The sequence below is a fragment of the Aotus nancymaae genome, unplaced genomic scaffold (genome assembly GCF_030222135.1).
Source record: "Aotus nancymaae isolate 86718 unplaced genomic scaffold, 86718_ANA_hifiasm-v0.15.2.pri h1tg000040l, whole genome shotgun sequence".
NCBI classification, from domain to species: Eukaryota; Metazoa; Chordata; class Mammalia; order Primates; family Aotidae; genus Aotus; species Aotus nancymaae.
Window position 1 is genome coordinate 108,872,649 of NW_026988454.1, and position 24,852 is coordinate 108,897,500.

The 24,852-nt window shown below is 39.2% G+C and overlaps 1 protein-coding gene across 2 annotated transcripts; it reads left to right on the top strand.

Annotated features, from left to right (window-relative positions):
* The first annotated feature begins 2,987 nt into the window (after nt 1-2,987).
* KLHL31 (kelch like family member 31) lies at nt 2,988-22,414 on the top strand. 2 transcript variants are annotated; one of them, XM_012441620.3, is made up of 3 exons: nt 2,988-3,225; nt 12,830-14,034; nt 15,720-22,414. In XM_012441620.3, exons 2-3 carry the CDS (start codon nt 12,863-12,865, stop codon nt 16,450-16,452), a joined length of 1,905 nt encoding a protein of 634 aa, XP_012297043.2. In that variant the 5' UTR covers nt 2,988-3,225; nt 12,830-12,862; the 3' UTR covers nt 16,453-22,414. The 2 variants fall into 2 exon arrangements, with proteins under 2 accessions (XP_012297043.2, XP_012297042.2); XM_012441619.3 differs by having other exon boundaries at nt 2,988-3,175.
* Nucleotides 22,415-24,852: the final 2,438 nt, after the last annotated feature.

The window sequence follows — 24,852 nt, forward strand, 5'->3', positions numbered from 1 at the left end:
ACTCTACACACTGAAATGCACCTATACATTTCAGTCAGTATGTAGCCCTGAAGAATCCATACCACAAAACAAGATGTCTCTGAGACCAAACAGGCACAGTTATACTTTTTGAATTATCTTGCATGAACAAAATTAATCTATTCATCATTCACTTAGCAATGTTCTAGATTAAGTAATTAATTAATTAACCATTATTGGGAATCTACTATGTGCCATACACTGTGTTGGAGAATGGGACAACTGTAAACAAATCAGACCCAGCCCCTGCCTTTGTGTAAAGTCAAGTAGTTAAGAGAGCACACTTGGGAGCCTGACAACTTGGGTCCAAATTCTGACTCCATCCCTTACCAGCCATGTGATCTGGAACAAGTTAAAACAGCCGTACTTTTCTTATATGTAAAACAGGAATTTTATCTGGCTAAGATGCTGCAAGAAATAAATTAGTAAAAGGCAAACGGAAGCAAATTATGTTAGTCACCTAGTGCTGTATAACTGAGCAGCTTGCATCATGCTGCAAGTTATACAAACAAGTTATAAAAACAATATGCAAGTTATAAAACAACATGCATTTATTATCTCACTGATTCTTTCGATTAGGGATCAAGGCAGAGCTTCCCTAGGTCCTCTGCTTTAGGCTCTCTCACAAGGCTGCAATCAACATGTTAGCCAGGGCTGAGGCCTCATCTGAAGGCTTAACTGGGGAAGGATTGACTTCCAGGTTCACTAAATCATGATTGTCAGGATTCCTGTCTTTTGGGATATTGAACTGAAGGCTTCATTTTCTAACTGGCTGTTCCTTGCTTGGGCATCTCCAACCTGGCACTTGACTTAATCAAAGCCAGTAAGAGAGAAAGTCTCTCTGCCTTCATGGAGCTTAGATTTGAGCTGGCTGTATGGCAGAGGGTAGAGGGAGGTTGGTGGAAGAGAGACAGGCACTAGCAATGGAAACAAATAATTGCTCAATCTAAATTCCATTAAGATTACATCCCCAAATTACAGAGTGTTCATTCTAAAATGCCAATCTCATCATGGCCCTCTTTTTTTTTTTACTAACTATGCTCTAATTGGTAGGCTCATTGCTTTAAAGATAAAGACAGAATTTCTTAATATCCACTATAACCTACTGCTCCATGCTGTGTTTCCAGTGCGTCTACCATAGCAGTAGCTGAATGCTTACACAGAGTAGCTACTCTGAAAATGATTTTTAAAATGTCTTCAATTTTCCATATTTTTGCCTTTTATTTTTCCACTTGCATTCATATCTTTACATTAAATGATATTTTATTGAAAGGAGCATCTTAGTGATATTCCAGTAAAACTGGAATTAATAGCCTTGAACACTTGAAGATGATAGTATTGGTACCAACATCTTCTTGAAGGCCCTGTCCATCATTATATCATCATTATCATAAATACTGATGTAAAGCTGACTTTTGTTATCATAAAAACAAGATTGAAGGCTGAGGCAGAAAGATCAATTGAGACCAGGAATTAATTTGATACCAGCTTGGGCAACATAGTGAGACCCTGTCTCTACCAGAAAAAAAGATGGAATGTTCTGACCCTTTACCCAAGTCAAGAACCTGGGAAGAAGTAGAATTGCTTAGAAGTGAACCATAATATAAGCTTCTTTAATTTGCTTCTGGCGGATTCTGTGCTGGAGATGTATGGGTGGAAGCAAAGAATTTTTTTAAAAAAATCAAAATAATTCTTCTTCTTAATAAATTGGTGGGAATTCCAACAGAAGTAGTCACTAGACAGATGCTATCCAGTGAGTTGAGAGTCTCAGGAGAACTGGAGGCTGGTACATGTAGAATCAAAGAGCCTGAGAGTTGGAAAGACGTCACAGGTGATGCAGTGCAAGCCCCCAGCCATAGAAAGAGTCTTTTAATGTTGAACCAATCCCGCAGCTTCTTTTACTTCCACCCTTCTAATTATAGAGAACTGGCTCTTTTACAGGACTGCCATTGTCATCATTAGAACCCAGCTGTTATTTGCACTCTTCTTTATTTTAAAGTATTTCCCCAGAATTGCTGCACATTAAAATTTTTGACATTTTAGGCGACAGAAATTTTCATTGAATCCTCTTGCTGTGCAACAGTCCCCACACACTTGCTCTCAGGAGTCTCACCTATCTTAGAAGTCCTCTCTGTCATACTTCTCTTCGGATGTCTCCAACATGCACCGCCTCTGAAGTTTTTTTGTTCCAGCCATCTTCAGTAGGATGAAGAGTAAGTTCTCAGAGTGCCAAGATGGCAAAGCGATGCCTAACACATCGTCTGACTAATGAAGAATAATTAGAACATTATTCCATGATCTATTTTTCTATTATTGTAGCTTAATATCACGTTAACTTTGTAAGCAACAATTTCACACTCTTGGGTGCCCGTTGAAAGTTTGTAGTCAGTTACAATCTTTGAATTTTTGTTTCACATGAAGTGTTGCCAAAGCAGATATTTCCCAACCTGCGTGTGTGCTAGAGTGTGTGTTAATCTCAGACCTCTCTGTGATTACTGGAAAATCGCTGGCCGTAAACCTTACTTTATTAAACCATAAAATAACCCTAATAATGTTAGAACCACATGTGAGGTGCTGTAGGAAGTGCCATGTCTGGTAGACATGTGCTTCTCTTGTAAAGAACAGGCTATTTATAATCACTATCTTCTCAAAAGACCGTAGGTGACCAGGCTAATTACCTTTCTAAAAGCTCATTTTTAATTCACAGCCTTCCTTTCTTTTTACTCTACTGGAATCCCTACTTCCAACAATTAAACACCCATCGAGTTAATTTTCTTTCCTCTCACACAGGTTGACTGAGCTCTTGACTTTTTTTTTCTTTTTTGGAACAGCTGGTCAGGTCAAGAAACCCAACCCCTCTCCACCAACCGGAGCCCCGCCCCCTGCCCCCGGCTGGCCGGGGAGTGGAAGGCCAAAGGCGGAGAGGAGGGCGCTCGCTGCAGCTCCCCGCCAAAGCGCAGGCTCGGCCTGCCTTATCCAGTGGGACGGCAAAGGGTCACTCTAAAAATTGCTGCAGCCGGGTCTTGTCAGGTGGCTGCTGGTGGCTCCCCACCGGATTTTCCTTCTCCCTCTCTCTGTCTCCACAGATCCCTTCCCAAGAGGAGTCTCCTGCTAAAACTTCATCATCTCAAGTTGAGCTGCCACTTCACCCAGGAGGGTAAGGAGCTGGGACCATTAGTGGCCAATTCCTGCCTTCTAGATCCTGGGGTGTGTGTGGATGTGTGGGTGGGAGGGAGAGGGTCGGCTGAGTGTTTGCGGTTGTAGAGGTATTTTACTGAAGTGAGTCTTCAGCTGGGTCAGGTGGTTCGTGTCCCTAATCTGAAGCTGGGAGGCAAAAAACATTTTTTTGAAATCTGAGAACTATAATGTGTTAGGAGAATGTCACGGTAACAGAATGCACGAGAGTGATGCCCTACAAACGTAAAACCACCTGTAATTTCTAACAAAAATTCTCAATCTCTAAAGCTTAAGATATATTTTTTTCTTTCACTACTTTATAGAGAAGGAGAAGGAGAGAAAATTCTTAGGCTTTGTTCACAAAGTTTAGAATTCTACCTTTATTTTTATCAAAAATCTTTTAAATATTTGGTACTGATCAGTTTGGATGAAATGTTACCATTTTATCTAAATTCGAGGCACAAAAATCAGGCATCTCTGAATTCCCAGAAATATAACCTATTGACAAAATAGAAATATCCTTCCTGCAAAAAAATTCGAATTTGTTATTTGGCTAAAAAATAGGTTTTTGTCTTAAATGTGCACATATCATCATGCTGACATACATTTTATATTAAAAATCATGTTGGAAGTATAAGGTAAAGTGGAAACCTCCCCCCGCCCCCAAAGTTGGACTTAAAATGGCAAGCAACAGAAGCCAGGAGAGTTTCTATTCCTGGAGGTTAGGGCTGATGAGCGCCGACAGATGCAGTGATAGGAATGTGTCCAGGACAGGGAGCAGGAGCAGCTGATTCGCCCCTTTGGCAAAAAGACATTCTGGGATCCCAGTTCATACTGACATGAGAGTGACAGTGACACTTTAGCACACGTGGCTTTTCAGCTTGCCCTGTGTAGACTCTCTCCCAGGAAGCATGAGTGCAGGGCCATGGGAAGGAAAATGACCTTAAATGTGAAGTAGTAACTTTTCTGTAACCAGTTTTGGTAGCCTTCATCTGGGATCTGTTTGGGGCCAGGAACTTTCACATGGAGTTGCCCACTTACAGACAAGGGTCCAATTATGTACCATTGCTTAGAGGCATTATTCTCAGTCCGGTGGTTCTGGATCTATTTTGAGTATGGACCTCATGAAAACGCTGAGCCCACTGTGTGGAAAGTACACATAAACACATGCACGCAATATGTTTCAGACTGTTCCACAGGACTCATGAACTCACCTGATACCTAATCCAGATCAGGAATGCCAGGTACAAGTCAGGTCACCCAGCTACGTTTGAATTTCAGGTAAGCCACAAATCATCTTTTAGTATAAGTATGTCCCCAACACTGCCTGGGACATATTTATACTAAAATATGATTCATAGTTTATCTGAAGTTCAAGTGTAACTTGACATTTTGTATTTTCATTTGCTAAATCTAGCAGTTCGGACCCAGATACATAGATCCCATGTGAAGAAACCCTGTCTCAGTCGATTCATCCCTATCAGATAATGAGTAGATTCTACAGATATGGAAGGCCATATTAAATGGAGAATTGGTGTAGGAACAGATTTTGACAATTCTGACAGCAAAAGTAAGCTGTATATTCATAATTCTCTGCAATATTATGCAAGAAAAAGTAATGGATCTCCTTTTTTGACAAATGATTAAGCTGAAATCCTAAAAGGTTGGATGTTCTGCCACACGTCTATCAAGTGGTTACAGCAGAATGAATACCAAAACCCAATTTTCAGTTCTATGATGATCAAAAAGGCATCAGTCTTAAAACTCAATTTGTAACCCCCTCTCCCTCCAACACACAAAATACTAGGAAAGAGAAAGAGCCATTTTACTAAAGGTTTCAACAAAACCCAAACAAAAACTTTTGTACTGTGTCTTTGTGTCCTATATCCAGCCTTAGAGAATAGAATTATAGTTAACTTTGTGCATAGAGTCTGTATACTTTATAGGGAAAAGCTAGGCACAGCCTATAGCTAAGTTGAACCACATGAAATTGAAAATATTTGCTTTTAATTTCATATTCAATCTAATACTTCTAAAGGAAGTGCTTGATTATCTGATCAACAAATTTATGCAAGCCCTCCTTGGCCCTATTTTTTTGGCTTACCTAACCTATTGGATTTTCACATTCTTACTACTCTTAATAGGATAAAGAAATCCACAGGATCGATGAGTTCCCAAACAAATTTATTTTACTTTCAAAAAGGTAACTCTTTTATTCCAATATTTGGAACCAGAAAGAACCATTTCATGTTCTCCATATAAAAATTTTTAATTTTATAAACACAAGCTGTAGCTTGCACTGTCTCAATCTTCCCATGTTAGAAAAAGCTAACTTTTAACCTACTACCGTTTTTATCCTACCCTGGATTTAAAGAAGACAGTATAGGGGGCCAGGGTTTCCATGGGTTTGAATTTTTGCTCCAGTACACACTGCACACTTACTTATGTGATCTTGGGGTTTTTTTACTCTTTCTCATTCTTAACTTCTTCATTTGTAAAATGAACATAATATAACCTACCTTTTAGGATATCTGTAATATTTAAATTAAAAAAATAAAATTATGTAAAAGTACTTAACCCAGGGCTCAGCACACAGTTTATCCTCAATTAATAAATGCTATCTATATAGCTGTTATTTTAGGTGAAATAGAGCTATCCATTTACATTAAATGCATAATACAGATTCCTGCTTGGTGACGTATATTTAGGAATTACTATACTTAAATTTGGCAAATACGAAAGATGATGAAAAATGTGATGATTTACGTAATTCTGCCCAGCTGCTTATCAGGTGTTGAATACATGGCACTAGAAATGGCCCAAGAGCCAGGATCTGCAGCAGGCATGGGAGGGGAGTGTGGAATTGCATCTCTGTTACCCTTCTGCCCAGTTTCTAAAGGGCAGGTCTTTCAGGGTAGTCAAGAGTCTGCTCTAGGTGACAGCAGATGGAGCAGAGGGAGGGAGGCTGTGGAGTTCATAGCCAGGGAAGGGGAATTCTCTGGGCTTCCTCCACAGAATGAAAGGATAGCTCTAGTAGCAGAGGGACCTTCTACAACCCTTTGCATCCTGTGCAAAGTCTCTTCTTTGACCCAAAAGGGAAGGGACTGGCAGTGCCTCCAAATAGCTGTTCATCCCATTACACAACCTCAGCTGCTGTGGCTAAACCTGCTCCTCCTTCCAGAATTCCTACTATGGTAGGAACTCTGTGAAAAGTACAAGCCACCCAGAGTCCCGGCGGAAGCGTGTAAAGTTCTTCCTCCCTTTGATCCCAAAAGGCAATGTGTTGGACACCCTCACTAGGTAGCCAGGCAGAACCAAGCCTACTGTGGTTTAGGAGAAATGGAGAAACAGCCTTCACACTCTCCCAGCCACAGGCAGCTTAGCAAAGATGCATGCCCTGCCATGCAGACCACAACCCGAGCCAAAGCCCTCCCTGGGGTATAGTAGTCACATCCTGGCTGATGGCCCTGGCTACCAAGTTTGGGGACGCCCTGAGCAGCTGACAATAAGACATTCACTCTGTTAAAAAGAAAAAAGAGAGAGACTTTGTTTTTCTTTTAAAAAGAGTAAGTAAAATCCTCCTCCAACTTTACAAAGTTAAAATACAAATAGAATAAAAAAGAATGGAATGTTTTCAAAATGTATTGTTTGGCATCTAAGTTATACTCTATATATGAACACATATATGCAACTCATTATTATAACACCTCTTCCTCACTGCCACGTTTTGACCGCCATTGTGACCATGATTGACGATGGCCTAGGAGTGCACAGTGAACATTTGTATCATTGTGGAAAAACGCAGTGAGAGTTCCTGTGTGAATTGCTCTGACTACATGTTCACATGTGACCTGGTTACTGGGTAATACGTTGTTTAAAATACTCAGTTTTTCTCTAGTCATCTTCTCTTAGCCCACACCGTCAGCCTCAAAGCCCAGCACTACGACCAAATGAGTAAATGGAAGTGAATTAAATTCTTCCACGTTCCTTTCTTGCACATACATATTACATTGCCAGCCTTGTGTGACTTCTTTCCTTGAAGATTGCCCTTGCTCTTAACTTAAACATGACTGTGGAAAAGTCCTGGTTGGTCAAGTGGCATGCTGTGTGTTTGGGTGGATATGTGTTTCTGTGCACCCAGTCTGATGTGCCTTGTGTCTGTACTCCCCAGAAAGGCTCCAATGTGAGGGGCCTGGAGAGTCTGTTGAAGCCTTCCCTGTATGTCCCATGAGAACATAGCCTCTGGGTTCTGATCCCCCATGAAGATGGAGCTAGTCTTTTCTGCAACAGGGCCTGGAGCACAAGATGCAGCTTATTGATTCTCTTTGTTTGTTTCTGAGACGGACTATCACTCTGTAGCCCAGGCTGGAGGGCAGTGGCGCAATCTCGGCTCAATGCAACCTCCGCCTCCCAGGTTCAAGTGATTCTTCTGCCTCCTGAGTAGCTAGGACTACAGGCACATGCCACCATGCCCAGCTAATTTTTGTATTTTTAGCAGAGACAGGGTTTCACCATATTGGCCAGGCTGATCTCAAACTCCTGGCCTTGTGATCCGCCCGCCTCAGCCTCCCAGCTTACTGATTCTTACTGGCCTACAGTCCTCCTTAAGTTGAGAAAAGCAGTGGCTTTGGGAGATGCAGGAGCAGGGCCACAGGCAGAGAATTTATTAGGACATAGGAACAAATGAACAACTCTGTAGCCCTAAAGTCAACATCAGAGCTTTGCTCAGCTTCAAAGCAATGACCCTGATCCTCAGGTTCCTCTGAAGGGTTTGCAGCAGTGTCCTTATTGGAGGAGCATGGCACAGACTGAGAACACTTGGGCAGGTGGATAGACAGCCTTACCTATGAGTTGCAGACCCAGCAATGAGATATCATGGTAGCTCTAAAGAAAGACTGAATTTATGAGCATATCTATGAAAATTTGGCCCCAAGAAAGTTGTTTGCAGGCTTTGATTTTAACAGTTTCTCCTTCCCTCCCTCCCTCCCTCCCTCCCTTCCTTCCTTCCTTCCTTCTTTCATCTTTCTTTTCTTTTTTTGACAGAGTCTCATTCTGTTGCCCAGGCTGGAGTGCAGTGGTATAATATCAGCCCACTGCAACCTCTGTCTCCCGAGTTCAAGTGAGTCTCCTGCCTCAGCCTCCTGAGTAGCTGGGATTACAGGTGCACGCCACCACACCCAGCTAATTTTTGTATTTTTGGTAGAGATAGGGTTCTGCCATGTTGGCCGGGCTGGTGTTGAACTCCTGGCCTCAGGTGATCCACCCACCTCAGGCTCCCAAAGTTCTGGGATTACAGGAGTGAGCCACAGCACTCAGACTGATTTCAAGTTTCTTAAATGGTCTCCTGCCTGTTCCTCTCCCTCTCACCACTTTAGAGAGAGCTAAATAAGCCAGTTATCACTAAAAAGTGATTTCACAGGCCCTAAAAGCCTTAATTAATAAATATATATAAATACATATGTGTGTGTATCTAACTATCTATTGTCCCATATTGCCTCCTGTACCTCATGACTGCTTGTCCACGACGTGGTGGCTTTCTCTGATTCAATTCACTCGAAAGCTTAAACAGGCTCCTTTCTTTATTCCCAAAGAAAACTGACAGAGGCTATTGCTTTTCATGAAAATGGTTCAAATTTTTTTGAACACTCACTTTTTGTCAGGTACTCTGCAAAATACTGTTATAGACATTTCCTCATTAGGCTTTCATTGACAACCCTAGAGGCAGGCACTGTTATAATCTTCTCTTAAGAAATAAGTCAATGGAAACTGTAAAAGGCTAGGTAATCTACCAAAAGTCACACTGCAGGTAAGCAGTAAAACTGATATTTATGTTTTATTTTCATTGTCGTTCTATTTGAAATATTATCAAATTTCCCTTTCTCCTGTGAGTTCTTCTTTGACTTGTGGATTATTCAAAGGGAAATTGTTTAATTTTCAAATATTGAAAACTAAGTGGTTTTTCTAGATAGCTTATTGTTATTAATTTCTAATTTAATTCCATTTGGATCAGAGAGTAGGCTAAAATACTAACATCCCTCTGTAAATATTATGTGTATATCAAACAAATTGAAATAGCCAAACAGCTACTGCCCTGAGCTTCTCTGAGTCCCTCCCACCCTTCCACCCTCTCCTGGGTCTCACTATGATCTAGTAACTGAAGAATTACACAGTGTAACCCAGGGGTGTCCTCTGGGACCCAGCCCCGGCACTGTGGCCTGAATCCATTTTATTTAGTAGGTGTCCTGTTTCATCAGTAATTAATATTTTAAAAATTGCCTTTACATGCTACTTATGAAACAACGTCTTAATGATGGATGAACAGAATAGTTAGTGTTTCAGTCTGAGGCACTCAGATTACTCTTCAGCCTTAGGATTTCCTCTAAAACAATGAGCATTTACAAGCCCCGTATTTATATGAATAAAAAAATTGGCCACAAGAAATGTTCCAGAAACACAGACAGGACTTTTCTCCCAAAATTTACTCTGCTGTGCTTACCTAGCTTCTTATTAACATTTTGCATTTACCATGTCTCGTCTTTCTAATGTAAGTTACATCTTGTACTGCTCCATCATTCCCAGCACTGTCCTGTCCACACCGAGACAGATATCTGATAACTGCTTCCTGGACAAATATTCAAAAGTTTCTCCCAGAAAATCCAACAAGGAGACACTCAACACATAAGTTCATGCATTTGAACATTAAAATGATAGTGGGTTCATAATCTATTTTCACAAGGTAAGGATGCATTTTGCATTGTTTGCAAAAAAGAATGAAGAAGGATCTATATGCTACTCTCTTGTAAAAAAACATAAATGTGAATATGACAATTGGAGTTTAAAGAAGAAAACAAAAGCCCTGGAAAAGAAATAAGCCATCTCTATTTTCTGCCTGCCTGCAACTCTTCTTCTGCATGGATAGGAGCAGGAGCAAATACAATAGAAGGGCTATACGATTACTTAAACATATACACCAGCCATCAAATTGAAAACCTTTCAAGGAGAGCCAAAGCTGAGTTTTACCCCTCAGGATGAAATTACAGTGGGATTTAAAACATACACACACACACACACACACACACAACAAAGACAAAAATTGTAAAACACCTAAATACCTAAATGCTTATCAATAGGATAATAGTTGAACAATGTATGATATACCCTTACTATGTGATAGTATGCTCCGATTAGAAAGAATGAGGTAGATTTATACATTAGTTCTGTGGAAAGATGTACATCAGTTACTGCTAAGTGAAAAGAGCAAATTATTGAATAATTAGCATAAACCTGTTTTGATAAAAGTTTTCTGTAGTGTTATGTTGGAGCTGGCTTGCACTGGCTCACAGGAGCTGATTGTTTAATTTTCAGAAATTTGGCAAGTTGATTGTTAAGCAGTCGATAGCTTGAAATCAGCCATGACGAGTGTATTTGCACCAAAGAAATCATCAGATTAGGCTGGGCGAGTTGGCTCATGTCTGTAATAGTAGAACTTTGGTAGGCCGAGGCAGGTGGATTGCTTGAGCCCAGGAGTTTCAGACCAGCCTGAGCAACATGGTGAAACCTATTCTCTTCAAAAACTACAAAAAAAGTAGGAAGACATAGTGGCATGCACCTGTGCCCCAGCTATTCAGGAGGCTGAGGTGGGAGGATTGTCTGAGTCCTGGAAGTCGAGGCTGCAATGAGCCAAAATCACATCATTGCACTCTAGCCTGGGTGATAGAATGAGACCCTGTCTCAAAAAAAAAAAAAAAAAAGTTAAAAATACTTGCCTTTTAAAGAGTTGCTATTGTTTCATGGTTTTTATTTTTTCTATATTCTGATATTTCAGTCTTTTCTGGCTTCTGGATTTTGTGTCAGCTGAGAAGGGCTTTCCCTTCCCTACAATATAAAACAAAAACAAGAACCCTAGCTTGTTCTGTTCTTATATAAGTTTGTGTATGTGTGTAACTTACTTAGATATTTAATTCATCTGGAAGATTTTTTAATGAATATATACAGTAGGAAATCAGTAGGAAATCAATTGACCTAATGCTATCATTACAAGTTCTTGCTCATTGATTTTTAAGTGCCATATTTATTCTAACATACACACACATACATTATATAAATACGTAAATATGCACACACATATATACTGTATATATCTACACACACATACACGCATATACATATATGGGTTTCTACCCTTTATTTTGTTCTGCTGAATTTATAGTTCTCTACCTCTTATCTTATTCCACTGAATTTTTTTTTAATTCTTGATCCAAAATTTTTAGTTCCTGTAATTTTTTATACCTGGAGAGAATTTCTTTATTTTTAAACAAAATTCCTAGATATTCTTTTATACTTGCTCCCTCAGTTAAACTCTGAAATCATTTTATCAAGTTCCAGAAAGAAAAAATATCATATAGAGGTAGCAACTAAAATTTCACTGAATTGACATCCATCTCTTCATATAGGAATGTAGAGTCCCTCTCTGTTAAATCCTCTGGCAAAATCCTATAGTATTTATCATATGTGTCTCACTAAATTCGAGTCAAGTATGTGTATCTCCTATAACAGGTTTTATTGCTACAGCAAATAAAATCATCTTTCCATAATATTTTCTACATTTCACATGGATTCCTGAATTTTAGTATTTTACTGAGGAAAACCTTCAGAGTGTTTATAATTCACTTTTTCATGAGAGTAAACTAAGCCCTTTAAATTATATTTAACTACTACTCTACTGTATAGCTCAATCAGAAAATGTTGGCTGGGTGCAGCAGCTCACATCTGTAATCCCAACACTTTGGGAAGCCGAGGCAAGAAGATCACTTGAGACCAGGAGTTCAAGACCAGCCTGGCCAACATGGTGAAACCCCATCTCTATTAATACAAAAATTAGCTGGGCATGGTGGTACACGCCTATAGTCCCAGCTACTCGGGAGACTGAGGCAGAAGAATCACTTGAACCCGGGAGGCAGAAGTTGCAGTGAGCCGAGATCATGCCCCTGCATTCCAGCCTGGGCAACAGAGTGAGGCTCTGTCTCAAAAAAAAAAAAAAAGAGAAAAAAAGAAAATGTGGTCACTTTTTCTGTATAAGTACTTGGCAATACAGTTATGGAGAGGTCTCATTTGAAAACATCAATCTTTCTAGAATTGTCTTCAATGCTTCATGCTGAAGTTAACTGTAAAATGTGCATCTACTTTAATATGTCTTTAAATCTATTTTTGAAAATTAATCTATTTTGTGCCATATAAACTATTATCTTATGAAAAAGAAAAGTTTCAAGAAGCTGGGGCGTTGGGGGAGTTAAGAGTCTGTGGCCTGAGGTGTCTGCTCTGGGCCGGGATAGCGGGCACCTCAGGCAGGTGGGTGATCTTTAGCACAGGTGCCGGGGTCTTGCCTTTTCTTCCTGTGTTAGCCCTGTGAAGTTCATTTAGGAATTTTTTTTTTTCCTGTTAAGTTTAAGAAATAATCCTAGTGGTTTTTCCTTATTACCTAAGCAGTATATTTTTATTATAGCAACCTCAGAAAAGAAAAATAAAGGCATAATTTTAAAAATGCAAGAAAAAAAGAAAAAGAAAAGTTTCTTAGTGTAGTATTTCAAAGTCTAAAGCATAATTAAAACCATGCCATTTTTTTTTCTTTTTTTAGCAAGCTCTTGCCTGTGACAGTGTATTTGCCAACATGGCACCCAAAAAGAAGATTGTCAAAAAGAACAAAGGTGATATCAATGAGATGACTATAATCCTAGAAGATAGCCCCCTAAACAAACTGAATGCTTTGAATGGGCTACTAGAGGGAGGCAATGGCCTTAGCTGCATTTCTTCTGAACTAACAGATGCGTCTTATGGCCCCAACCTATTGGAAGGTTTAAGTAAAATGCGGCAGGAGAACTTCCTATGTGACTTAGTCATTGGTACCAAAACCAAATCCTTTGATGTTCATAAGTCAGTGATGGCTTCATGCAGTGAGTACTTTTACAACATCCTAAAAAAAGACCCGTCAACTCAGAGGGTGGATCTCAATGATATCTCACCGCTAGGCCTGGCCACTGTCATCGCGTATGCCTACACTGGAAAGCTCACTCTCTCCTTGTATACAATAGGAAGCATTATTTCTGCTGCTGTTTACCTTCAGATCCACACTCTTGTAAAGATGTGCAGTGATTTTCTGATACGGGAGATGAGTGTTGAGAATTGCATGTATGTAGTTAATATTGCTGAAACATACTCCCTGAAAAGTGCAAAAGCAGCAGCACAGAAATTTATTCGGGATAACTTCCTTGAATTTGCAGAATCAGATCAGTTTATGAAACTTACATTTGAACAAATTAATGAACTTCTTATAGATGATGACTTACAGTTGCCTTCTGAGATAGTAGCATTCCAGATTGCAATGAAATGGCTAGAATTTGACCAAAAGAGAGTAAAATATGCTGCAGATCTTTTGAGCAATATTCGCTTTGGTACCATCTCCGCACAAGACCTGGTCAATTATGTCCAATCTGTACCAAGAATGATGCAAGATGCTGATTGTCACAAACTTCTCGTAGATGCTATGAACTACCACTTGCTTCCATATCATCAGAACACCTTGCAATCTAGGCGAACAAGAATCCGAGGTGGCTGCCGAGTCCTCGTCACTATTGGGGGACGTCCAGGCCTTACTGAGAAGTCCCTTAGCAGAGACATCTTGTATAGAGACCCTGAAAATGGATGGAGCAAGCTTACGGAAATGCCATCCAAAAGTTTTAATCAGTGTGTGGCTGTGATGGATGGATTTCTTTATGTAGCCGGTGGTGAAGACCAGAATGATGCAAGAAATCAAGCCAAGCATGCAGTCAGCAATTTCTGCAGGTACTTGATCTTTTATTAGGAACTGAAATGGTTCAATATTATAGGGAAACAGCCCTAACATAGAAGTAAATTAATCATGCTTATTAGCTTAGATCGTTGGCTCAGTAAACCAACAATAATAAAAATGCCACCTTATGTATGTTCAGCACTTTATATTATATAAAGTGCATTCATATATATTATGCACTATAGATTTCTGAAACAAGCCTGTGAAGTGGGCGGGGAAGATACGATTATTCTGATTTTATATATGAGAAACCTGATACCCAGATAAATTATAACACCAGTAAGCAGCAATTCACATTTGCTCATTTCTAGTTGGGTACTCTTCACAATACACTGACTTTTGACAGAAATTAAGTACAAATTTAGTTTTTAACACTAAGTAGTAAGAAAGAATAAAATAATGCAAAATTTATTTTAAGTGACTGCTACTGACAGCTGTCAAATTCGTAACTGACAAATACAATGAGATCATTAAAATTGTGGTAGCTAATTAATTTGAAATACTTATTTGAAAACTGAATAACAGAAAATGTGTATTTTTGACACATATAGAAAGAGTAAAAGCATAACACATCCTTCAAAAAAATGGAATTCAAATCCCATATTTTTATATATTTATGATAAAAATTAAACTTCCATTTATATGAAATGTTCAGAAAGTCATGCTTATATCATGGTAGTAGTATAAAGTCAAATGTAACTAATGAGCAAGATCTGAAAATTTGTGTAGTATTTCATCAAAAATATTCTTTATTATTCCATTGTGTGTATGCATTTAAAATGACACAATTAACTAATTTTTAGTGTTTAATTTGTAACTATAGTTAAGTTTAATTTGGGAGTTAAATGGGACAAAGATGAACATCAGACTGAAGGAGTGAGTTCTGTATTTACAGTACTTCTAAACTACGTCAACAGGAAAGGATCAGTTCACTTTGCTTGTTTTCTTTCTGCTGAAAAGACACCTGTTAGTACTCAAGTCGAAATCAGTTTCAATGCTTATACATGGATAGTTCCAAGCACTGAAACAATATATATATTTATCCCTAAACTAAAAAGTCTTCTTTATAAGTGCTGAAAAATAGAAGAGTATACGAAGTTAAGCCTTTGTTGATGCTTTTAGGCATGAGTTCCATTGATCTCAGTCTAACAAACAAGACGTGGTGGAGTGGCTTGGCTTTACTGTCGCAATGGCCAGGATAGGTGTAGGAATAAGGGGTTTGTGAGAAGTGGAGAAATCCAAAACAGTGAGAGGCAGCTAGAAATGGCTGGCATCTGAAGATATGCAGAACTGACTTTAATATGGCGGTGCCCACCTCTAATCGCCACAAAAGCCACATCTCATAAATCCCACTGGATGATAGATATTTGAATATGGAGGAAAGAAGGACTGAAAGTTCAGTCTCTGGGCGCTTCTCCAAGTGGCCTCATAAAGGGAGTGATCTTATAAACAGAGGAGGGGCGGGGGCGAGGGGGAGTCAATGCCGGCTTTGCCTTTTCCAAGCGTCACACATTTTTACTGGCTGAGCGAGAAACGCCAGCCTCCAGGTGAGGAGCTGGGCCAGGTCCCTCGCCTCCTTGCAGGGGGAGTGTCAGGCTTCCCACTCATGGTTTGCAGAGTAACAGGGGTTCCCCAGCCGCCGCCGCCAAGGCTGTCACACATCCTCTGCCATTTCCAGATACGATCCCCGCTTCAACACCTGGATACACCTGGCCAGCATGAACCAGAAGCGCACGCACTTCAGCCTGAGCGTGTTCAACGGGCTCCTGTACGCCGCGGGCGGCCGCAACGCAGAAGGCAGCCTGGCCTCGCTGGAGTGCTACGTGCCCTCCACCAATCAGTGGCAGCCGAAGACGCCCCTGGAGGTGGCGCGCTGCTGCCACGCCGGCGCGGTCGCCGACGGCCGCGTGCTGGTGACCGGCGGCTACATCGCCAACGCCTACTCGCGCTCCGTGTGCGCCTACGACCCGGCCAGCGACTCGTGGCAGGAGCTGCCGAGCCTGAGCACACCCCGGGGCTGGCACTGCGCGGTCACGCTGGGCGACAGAGTGTACGTGATGGGCGGCAGCCAGGTGGGGCCGCGCGGGGAGCGCGTGGACGTGCTGACAGTGGAGTGCTACAGCCCCGCGACCGGCCAGTGGAGCTACGCGGCGCCGCTGCAGGTGGGAGTGAGCACGGCGGGCGCCTCGGCGCTGCACGGCCGCGCCTACCTGGTGGGGGGCTGGAACGAGGGCGAGAAGAAGTACAAGAAGTGCATCCAGTGCTTCAGCCCCGAGCTCAACGAGTGGACGGAGGACGACGAGCTACCCGAGGCCACCGTCGGCGTGTCCTGCTGCACCCTCTCGATGCCCAACAGCGTGACTCGGGAATCCCGGGCCAGTTCGGTGTCTTCCGTGCCAGTCAGTATCTGAGCCCAGGTAGATAGATGCGGGGACGCCGGAAGAACACGTTATTTATTTATAGAGCCACGTGGTTAACCCTTGAGTTCGCGAAAAGGAAAATATTTAACATTTACTACACTGATTGTATGGTAAAATATGTCGAGTCACATGACTTGATGGCTTTAAATTCCTGGTATGGCATAATCTACCTCTGTGTCTTCTTTTTTTTTTTTTCTTAGCAAAATCCAGGGCCATAGCCAACAAAAGAAATTTATTTCAGTGGCCACTGGGTGGCAGACGGAATTCGTTACAGGTACTCTTCCAAGGCGGGGTGTTTCCTAAAAGTATAGCGGTTATACCCACATTTGAAATTTTTTCCTCTACACGTTAGTACACTTGAGGTTTATGTAAGTGATTTCATGTTCAAAAGTCTATTTTCCTCTCTCTCCTTTTTTCTTTACGAAGTTGAAGATATTCGTATAGGTTTTATTTAAAAATGAAAATTATCAATATCCGTAAAGACTTAAGATTTAATTCTGTATTTCAACGCAATTCCCCCCTATACTTGATTGAGTAAAGGATTTTGAAAGATATCCCATGACAACGTAATAAAGCTTAAAACAAAATTTGACTGAAAAGGAATAGGGATTCCATACAGGGGCTGTAAAGTTAATAACCTTTGTGTTAGCCAACATTCTTCTTCCTCCATACCTCAGGCCCCAGTGTATTTTCTGCCATAATCCTGCTCTCAGTGAAGGAATCGCTATTAGTCATTTAATTTATAGTGTAAATTTAAGTCATTTGGTTGTTTCAACTAGAAGTATTTGCATTTTATCCCTTGTCCTCTATTAAAGAAGAATTTCAAGTACCCTGGGAGCCTTACCCTCACCCTAAAGGTTACACCAACCTGTTGAAAGGCAACCTTGGCCCTATTGTACACCCTGGGAAGATCACCAAATAAAACTATGTCCCTAAAGACCATTAGTCTGAAGCTTAGATAGCCTGAAGTTTATATAACCAAGAACAATAATTCGATTTGCCCCCATCTTTTATGTGACAGTAATGAAAGAAATATTTGGAATTTGTAGATTTGGTGGAAACTGGATGAATGGGTTCTCCTATTGGTAAATGCCATTGTTTCCCATTTCATATGGATCTTCCTGATTTCTTAAGTAAAAATCAAATACGCATCTCACATATATAAAAATATATGCTAATTCTGTCCTATTTTTATTAATCTCATCTGCTCCAAATTGGCTTTATAAATCAAAGTGTATCCACTTGATAGCATTTTTCTTACATGTTTGCCAAGTTTTGGGGAAAGGGAACGACTGTAGTAAATGATATATATTTTCCTTTCTTATAATTTATCACTTTATTCTTTGACTGTTTTGGAGAGGAAGTGGCCTATCAATCATGGGTTATGTGCAATTGGATTTTGAAAAATAAAACAAGCTATTTAGAAATTGAACATGAGATATATGGAAATATAATTTGGTTTTCATTAATCTCATCCTCTCCACCTTGTGTAGACAGGTTATTGCTAGAGTTATGATGTTTATTTCTAAAATATTTTATTTGAACTGTGAAAAGCGGTTCATATAGTACCCTTTGTGGAACAATTTTATATCATTGCCCCTTATGAAAAGTTTAATCTCTGAGTATTTAATGGTAACACTCAAGTAAGGGCTACAAATGCTGTAAATTAAGAACAAGGCATTACTAGTGTAAAAACACTGGGCTGTTTCCTTATCCCACATAAAGAATATTTTACCTTGCTATATGTGGATGCGGTATATTACCTTGGTGTATGTATATGTGTGTATATGCACACATTCATACAACTGAGAAGCGTATAGTGTATGGCTAATTTTTAGAAAAAAAAGGTGTCTTATTGTGGATTACAGATCATAAGTGGGCAAATAGACATAATTCCTTGATGCATACTAATGGATGTGTTCCCATTGATGTTTTAGAAGTATTATATGAAGAGGAGGACCTAGGGCTTGAAATAAATGAGAATCAACCAATTGTAACATTACATGATGGAATACTGAGAAGAGATCCTGAAACTAGAGGGTTTTTTGTCTATCAAAGCTTGATAAAATAGGTTGTGCAAAAACATGGCAGTGACTTTCTAGAGATGAAACTGGAGACATGTTAGAGCTGGATAAATCATTTGAAATTATCATTTATTTTCTGAAGTGTTTAAAGACTCAGAAACCACGTATTTGAGCTTACCAGATTCCTGGGTGCATTGCCGTTCTATCTTCTGCTTCAACAGTTAGGAAAATAAAGACCAATATGAATTCGGAATGTCAGAATCTCTGACATAACACAATGGTGAGGAGTATGGAACATAAGGGTTGGTGAAAGCTCCATATCCTGGAACATCTTGCATTGCCAATTGAAATATATAAAAGTATTCAGAATCAAAATAATGTGTGTCCTTTTTCATGTGTAAGGGAAACATATTCGTTAAACCAACTATTGAAGCAGTTGCTCCTAGAAACCTTGTTTCTCCAGATTTCCTAAGCGGAAAATTTTTAGTATGTTTTAAGCTTATATTCAATTACACTCCCAAGTCTTAGGATCCAAGCATATACTTCCTTTTATTTTTTGTTAAAGAAAAGGACTTGTTATTTTTGTAATGTCTGAGTCCTGTAATCAAATAAAGCATTAGTTCAATGTATCAGAGAAATAGCATGTTACCTAGCAGCTGAAATAATAAAATTCAAGCTCTCTTTTTCTGAATGGGCCACAGACCTGCTGAGAAAGTCTCCAGGAAGCCAAACTTTAACATAGTTTGTCCATTTTTAGTTAGATTCTTGTGCCAAGTTGTCATCCCTGATGCACTGGCTGCTTTCAGTGCACTGAATGAACTTTATTTTTACTTCCTATGTTGTAAGAATGGTTTTGAATAGAAGGTGAGTGATGGTACAGATTCATGTAATTTTAAAACATGATTAGATGGTACTGGAGTGTTATGAGTGAGGAGGTATATAATTGAGTACTCACTCATAAGGAAGTGAGTACTGAATGGTTCTATGATTTAAGGTAGAGCAGCAGTTACAGTAAGTGTATTTTACAAACATGCATGGAAATAGAGGTTTACCAGGAAATATGCACATGCTAAAAGGTCAATTATTTTATTTTATTTTTTTGCTGGTTATCCTGGCCAAGTCTCTTCAGAATTCATCCAAGTTACTAAATGAAAGAAACTCAAATCACTTCATTAATTTTTCCCCTTAGTTACAACCAAATAAATTTATATAATCTCTCAATGAGTTAGATCCCTATTCCAGCCACTGATGAATATGTTCTCCAGCAAAGGCAGCATTAAAAGGAATTACTTTTCAGTATTTCTTTTCATGTCAATAAAACCTACAGAATAATTTTCCAAACAGTCCTCTCTCTCTTGCTAATTTTGAGAACTAAACTCTCTAAAATAATAAAGATTTACCCTCCAGCACATTCATTGGATAAAGACCATTAAATTTGCCCTCTCAGGGAATTTGAAATAAATTACTTCTCTTGGATATTCTTTAAAAACATTTTATTTATTCAGCAAATTTTGGCAAAAAAGTTTCTTTGTTTGCTTAAAACATTCTTGGTACTATATAAGGCACAACAAACTAAAATGTATGTAGTGTTATTTTGTAATCTCATCACTCTCAGTAAAGCTGTATTCAATAAGAGCTTAGTCAATGACTAAATATGGACAGTTTTGAAATATTCTTTCTCTGATGATTGGGGTTTTTTTTTTTCTCTACTTAAGTTTTCATGATGATTCACCTAGACAAAACAACAGCAGATAACAAGTAATTGAAAAAATGTTTCAACAGCTTGAAGACTAGTGAAAGAAAAAGGTATAAAATATCAGTAGAGACTTGCTTTGTAAACTCAAAAAAAAAGCCCAACTCTGGTCTAGCTTAGCCCTGACTATTTACAAGTCATAGGTTAAGTGTGGTTTCTCTTCCTGTTTCCACCCTGACCACAGCCAGCTTGTCACAGGTGCACCATCATTTGCAACAAAACATTTTAGGAAATAAAATCTCATTGTTGTGTGGACCAGCCCTCGCAGCCTTTCTCTTCCACCTTACTCCTCCAAATGAGCGGGTAAAATGTAACCAACATAAGATGCTCAACCTTTGATCTAATTTAGTACTTAAACAATAACATTCAGTTGAGACCATCATATCTAGGAAATTCTACATGGCAGGATTACTTTTCGTAAACTTCTCCAAGCCCTGTAATCATATAAATAGACTAGACTAGCCTCAAACACAAAACAACTGGTGCCACATTCCCAGTTTTGAGCATACGGCCAGATGCCCCAGAGTTTCTTTGCATTTTCTTTAAACTCCCACGTTACTCCAAGCTTCCCTATAGATGTGTACGCCCTCCCACGACAATCTTGGGGATATCTCCACTCTCAGTTACAGTGGGAAACTAAGCAGGATTTATTTTTGCTAGACCAGGTATAGACGTGATCTACATCAATTCTACCCCTCTCCTTTTCTGGCAGGAAAGGGTGCCATGCCCCTGCAACCAAACTCCATGTGGACCCTGGACCCAGCCTCTCTGCTGAAACGGCTTTGCTCTCCTTTTTAAAGAAATGAAGGAAAATGGAAAAAGAGATCAAGAAAAGAGGATAGGAGTGGAAGAGTTGTCTGGGCTTGTTCTTTAGAAGGAAAAAGGCAAGGTATAATAGGGGATCTGAGTACATGTCCCCTCACAGGCTTCTGTGACCTGTTGGCTTGCTATAGCCCAGTGGGTGCTGCTGGGTTGGGGTGGAGGCCCACAGCCATCTGGTCTACTTAGATGAAAGGGAGCTAAGAAAAAAGTCTTCATATCCAAAAGGAAAAGTAAAGTTTTCATATAGCATTGTCTCTGCACAATGAATGGCTAGTCATCTTCACACCTGGTTATCAAAGCAGTAAGGAGCTTCCCAGCCAAACTGGGAAGAGCTTAGTCAATGACTAAATATGGACAGTTTTGGAATATTCTTTCTCTGATGATTGGGGTGTTTGTTTTTTTCTCTACTTAGTTTTCATGATGATTCATTTAGACAAAACAACAGCAAATGACAAGTAATTGAAAAAAATGTTTCAACAGCTTGAAGACTAGTGAAAGAAAAAGGTATAAAACATCAGTAGAGACTCGCTTTGTAAACTCAAAGACAAGCCCAACTCTGGTCTAGCTTAGCCCTGACTACTTAGAAGTCATAGGTTAAGTGTGGTTTACTTTACTGCCTCCCCTCAGCCACACTGCTCTGGCTCTGATCACACCACAACAATGCTCTCCTTTCCTGGGTCATAAGACATGTACTCAGCTCCCCTATTACACCTTGCCTTTTTCCTTCTGAAGAACAAGCCCAGACAACTCTTGCAGCGTTTTCTCAATTCAGTGCCCTTATGGGTCAAGAGCATGTATTAGATGTGTTCTGCAAGCCCTGAGTGTTTGCACAAATCTGGTTCCCACCAAACATCAAATAAACCCATTTAACATTAAGAATTGCCCTCCTTACCCGTCCCTCCCTGGGTCTCCTTGTTCTTCTATTTCTGAAATCTTAATTCTTCTTTATTTTTTTCAAGTTTTCCTTTCTATTTTTCCTTATAAGTTTCTTACAGTAGCTTATACAACAACAAATAGCATAGAAAAACTACTGGATTCAATTGATCATCAGGAATAAGTTCTCAGAAAAACACAGGCAGAAAAATGAGCAAGAATCCCAAATAGAGAACTTTACAAGCTGTGAAACTTGGTCTCTTGCAATCATGTTACTGCTCAAATTAGAGACAATCTTATTTCTGTCTATTGGAGCAGCATTGTGGCACATCAGCAGGCAATGGTGATGTTGAGAACAGCCGCAAAAATAAACAATCGTATGCTCATGAAGAACTGCCTACAAAATGGATACCTTTCAGAAAAGTGTATACTTAAAAGACCCAGGAAGTCAGGATAATAAAGTTCTGTATTTATAATCTTTTATATGTCTTATTGTGGCTACTATGCTTAAGTAAAATAGCTACAGAAAGAAAAAAAACAAACAGAAAAGATGACAATATCATAAAAATGTAGCTGTCTATTTTGGCAGCTATATTGCAGAATTTCTTGACTATCTTTTAATCAGCTGGGAAAAAGTCAATAACTGTATGCAAATGAATAAACTGTCCATATCAAAATACAAAAGTACTATCAATAATCACCTCTGACTTTCAGATTTAAATTCAGTGCAATTGACAAATGCATCACTAAAGGAAAATGCAGCTTAAAAGATACTCAAAACATTTGTGTCTATTCCTGGGAGCACATTTTAAAATTATTGCACAGATTTTTTTATTTTTATTTATTTTTTTAAACAATAACAGAGGTCAACCACAGGTGTGGACCTCCAGCAAAAAAAAGCAGGAATTCAAGTGCCAGATACTCAGCATATTAGGTTTCCTACATAAGTCATACAGTAATAAGCTCTAAATGTCTCTAATATGATCCAAAACCCTAAAAAGACCTGGCACAAAACCATCATGAATGACTGCCTCTCTGGATGTAAATTTTTAAAAATATTATTACAGTATCATGGTCCCCACTAACAACAGCTGGGGTACATATAACAATGTATTGTGAAATTAAGTGTATTTATTCTCTTTACCAATAGCAAATGCTACCCTACCTTAGTTAAAACCAAGAGTTGCTTCAATCAATGCTGTTTTGTAAAAATAGCAAAGCAATGAATGCTGAAAACCAAAGCTGCATTACTTGGGTTAAATCAGTTTCTACTTAAACTTAAAACACAGTTCAAAACTTTTAGTATTAAAAGACCTCAAAATAATTAGTGAGAGAAATAGTGTTATTAATTTGCTAAGCTCAACAATAAGTAATTCCTTAATTAAAATCTTTGAGATATAAATTTAATGACTATTCTCTTCAGAAATGACATACTTGGATTATGTTAATCATGACAGGCCTTATTAGTCACACATATAAACATAGCCTCATGCAATCATTTGTCTGTATATGTTACTCTTAGTTGCATGAGCACAAGAAAAAAAAAAAAACTGTGCAGCCCTTCAGTTCCTGCTGTGGTTTCTTACGACTCGGCAGACTTCAAGTAAATTGAGTTGAAATTCAAAGCTGGTTGATGCAGAAGAAACTTTTTTAGCATGTGTTAAATTGTGCTTTCAAAGACATAAAGAATTGGGAAACATTTCAGAAGACGATCATAGCCTGTATAAGTATCAGATTAGAACATACAGATTTACCATGAAATTCTGTCTTCAACACTCATTCTAAAGGGCTACTGTCCCAAGTCCTGTGTGTCCCTTCGGCTTGTGTGATCACCCAATGGAAGTTGATATTTGTGAAGTTTACACCACCATACTTGGCGTTAAGCCTTGCTGAATTCGTGGTAAGCTGTTACCATTTCTGCATTTTGTAGAATGGTTTTCGTCTGCAGCAGAATTCGATTTCCCTTCTCACACCCCTTTCCTTCCACGTGAAATGCGATTTAGAAAGAGGCCCTGTGGTGAAAGTTGCAATATTAAGCTTACTTTTAGAGGAGTCCCTTCTCAAACTCGGAACCCTAGCAGTGTTACCTTCAAAGAAAAAGAGCTTGAGAAAAAGGTAGCTCCATTACAGAGAAGCAAATCAAGTTACTTCCCTTGTAAAAAGTTTCCCAGATTCTAGGAATTGCAGTATCTTGTACCCGCAGATTTTTCAGGTGACTCCTTTTGTTGTCTGCTGATAACTTTAATAAAGATAATTTAAGGGCATAAGTTTTTAAGGACTCCCAAAGTGAGACTTAACCATTTTGGGGATTACCAACTGCATATACCAGTTTATATTGTGTGCTGAATTATGCCATGTGCTATTTTAGTGTTTGGAGGAAATGAAAAATAAAATTTGTTCTTTAGCTTAATAAATATGTCTTATTAAAAAAAATGTTCTAAAAGAACATTTCTAAATGTTCTTCTAAAAGAATGTTGAGTGAAAATGACACATCAGTGACTTAATTCCTGCCACTCTAACCATACTAGCAGGTTCCCAATACCTGACAATTTGGGGAGAAGATAACCACATGTAGAGTCTAAAAGAGAACATGCATGCATGCATCTATTTTTCATCCCCATTAACAGAAGAGATTCCTGAAAGAAAGGGGGAAGGAAGCTAAATGATGGTAATCTGTCTTTCAAGTTTTACTCCGTAATTTTAATGAAACCTTTCCATTTATTGCAGAATTCCAAACTGAAAAATGCTTTATTTCATTACAATTCTGCATATGAGTAGCAAAGAAAATTCTGTATGCCAAAAGAATTCTTTGTTGTTTAACAAATGTTCATTAGACATAATCATACACCAAGCATGCTGCTGGAATACCATTGTGAACAAGATACTGCATTTCCCTAGGATCAACACAGAACTAGAATC

What these genes read in the sequence shown, in the direction of transcription:
- KLHL31 (XM_012441620.3), top strand. Translation starts at nt 12,863, where the DNA reads ATGGCACCCAAAAAGAAGATTGTCAAAAAGAACAAAGGTGATATCAAT. An exon ending in GCAGTCAGCAATTTCTGCAG is followed by an intron (nt 14,035 to 15,719) that starts GTACTTGATCTT and finishes TGCCATTTCCAG; the next exon opens with ATACGATCCCCGCTTCAACA.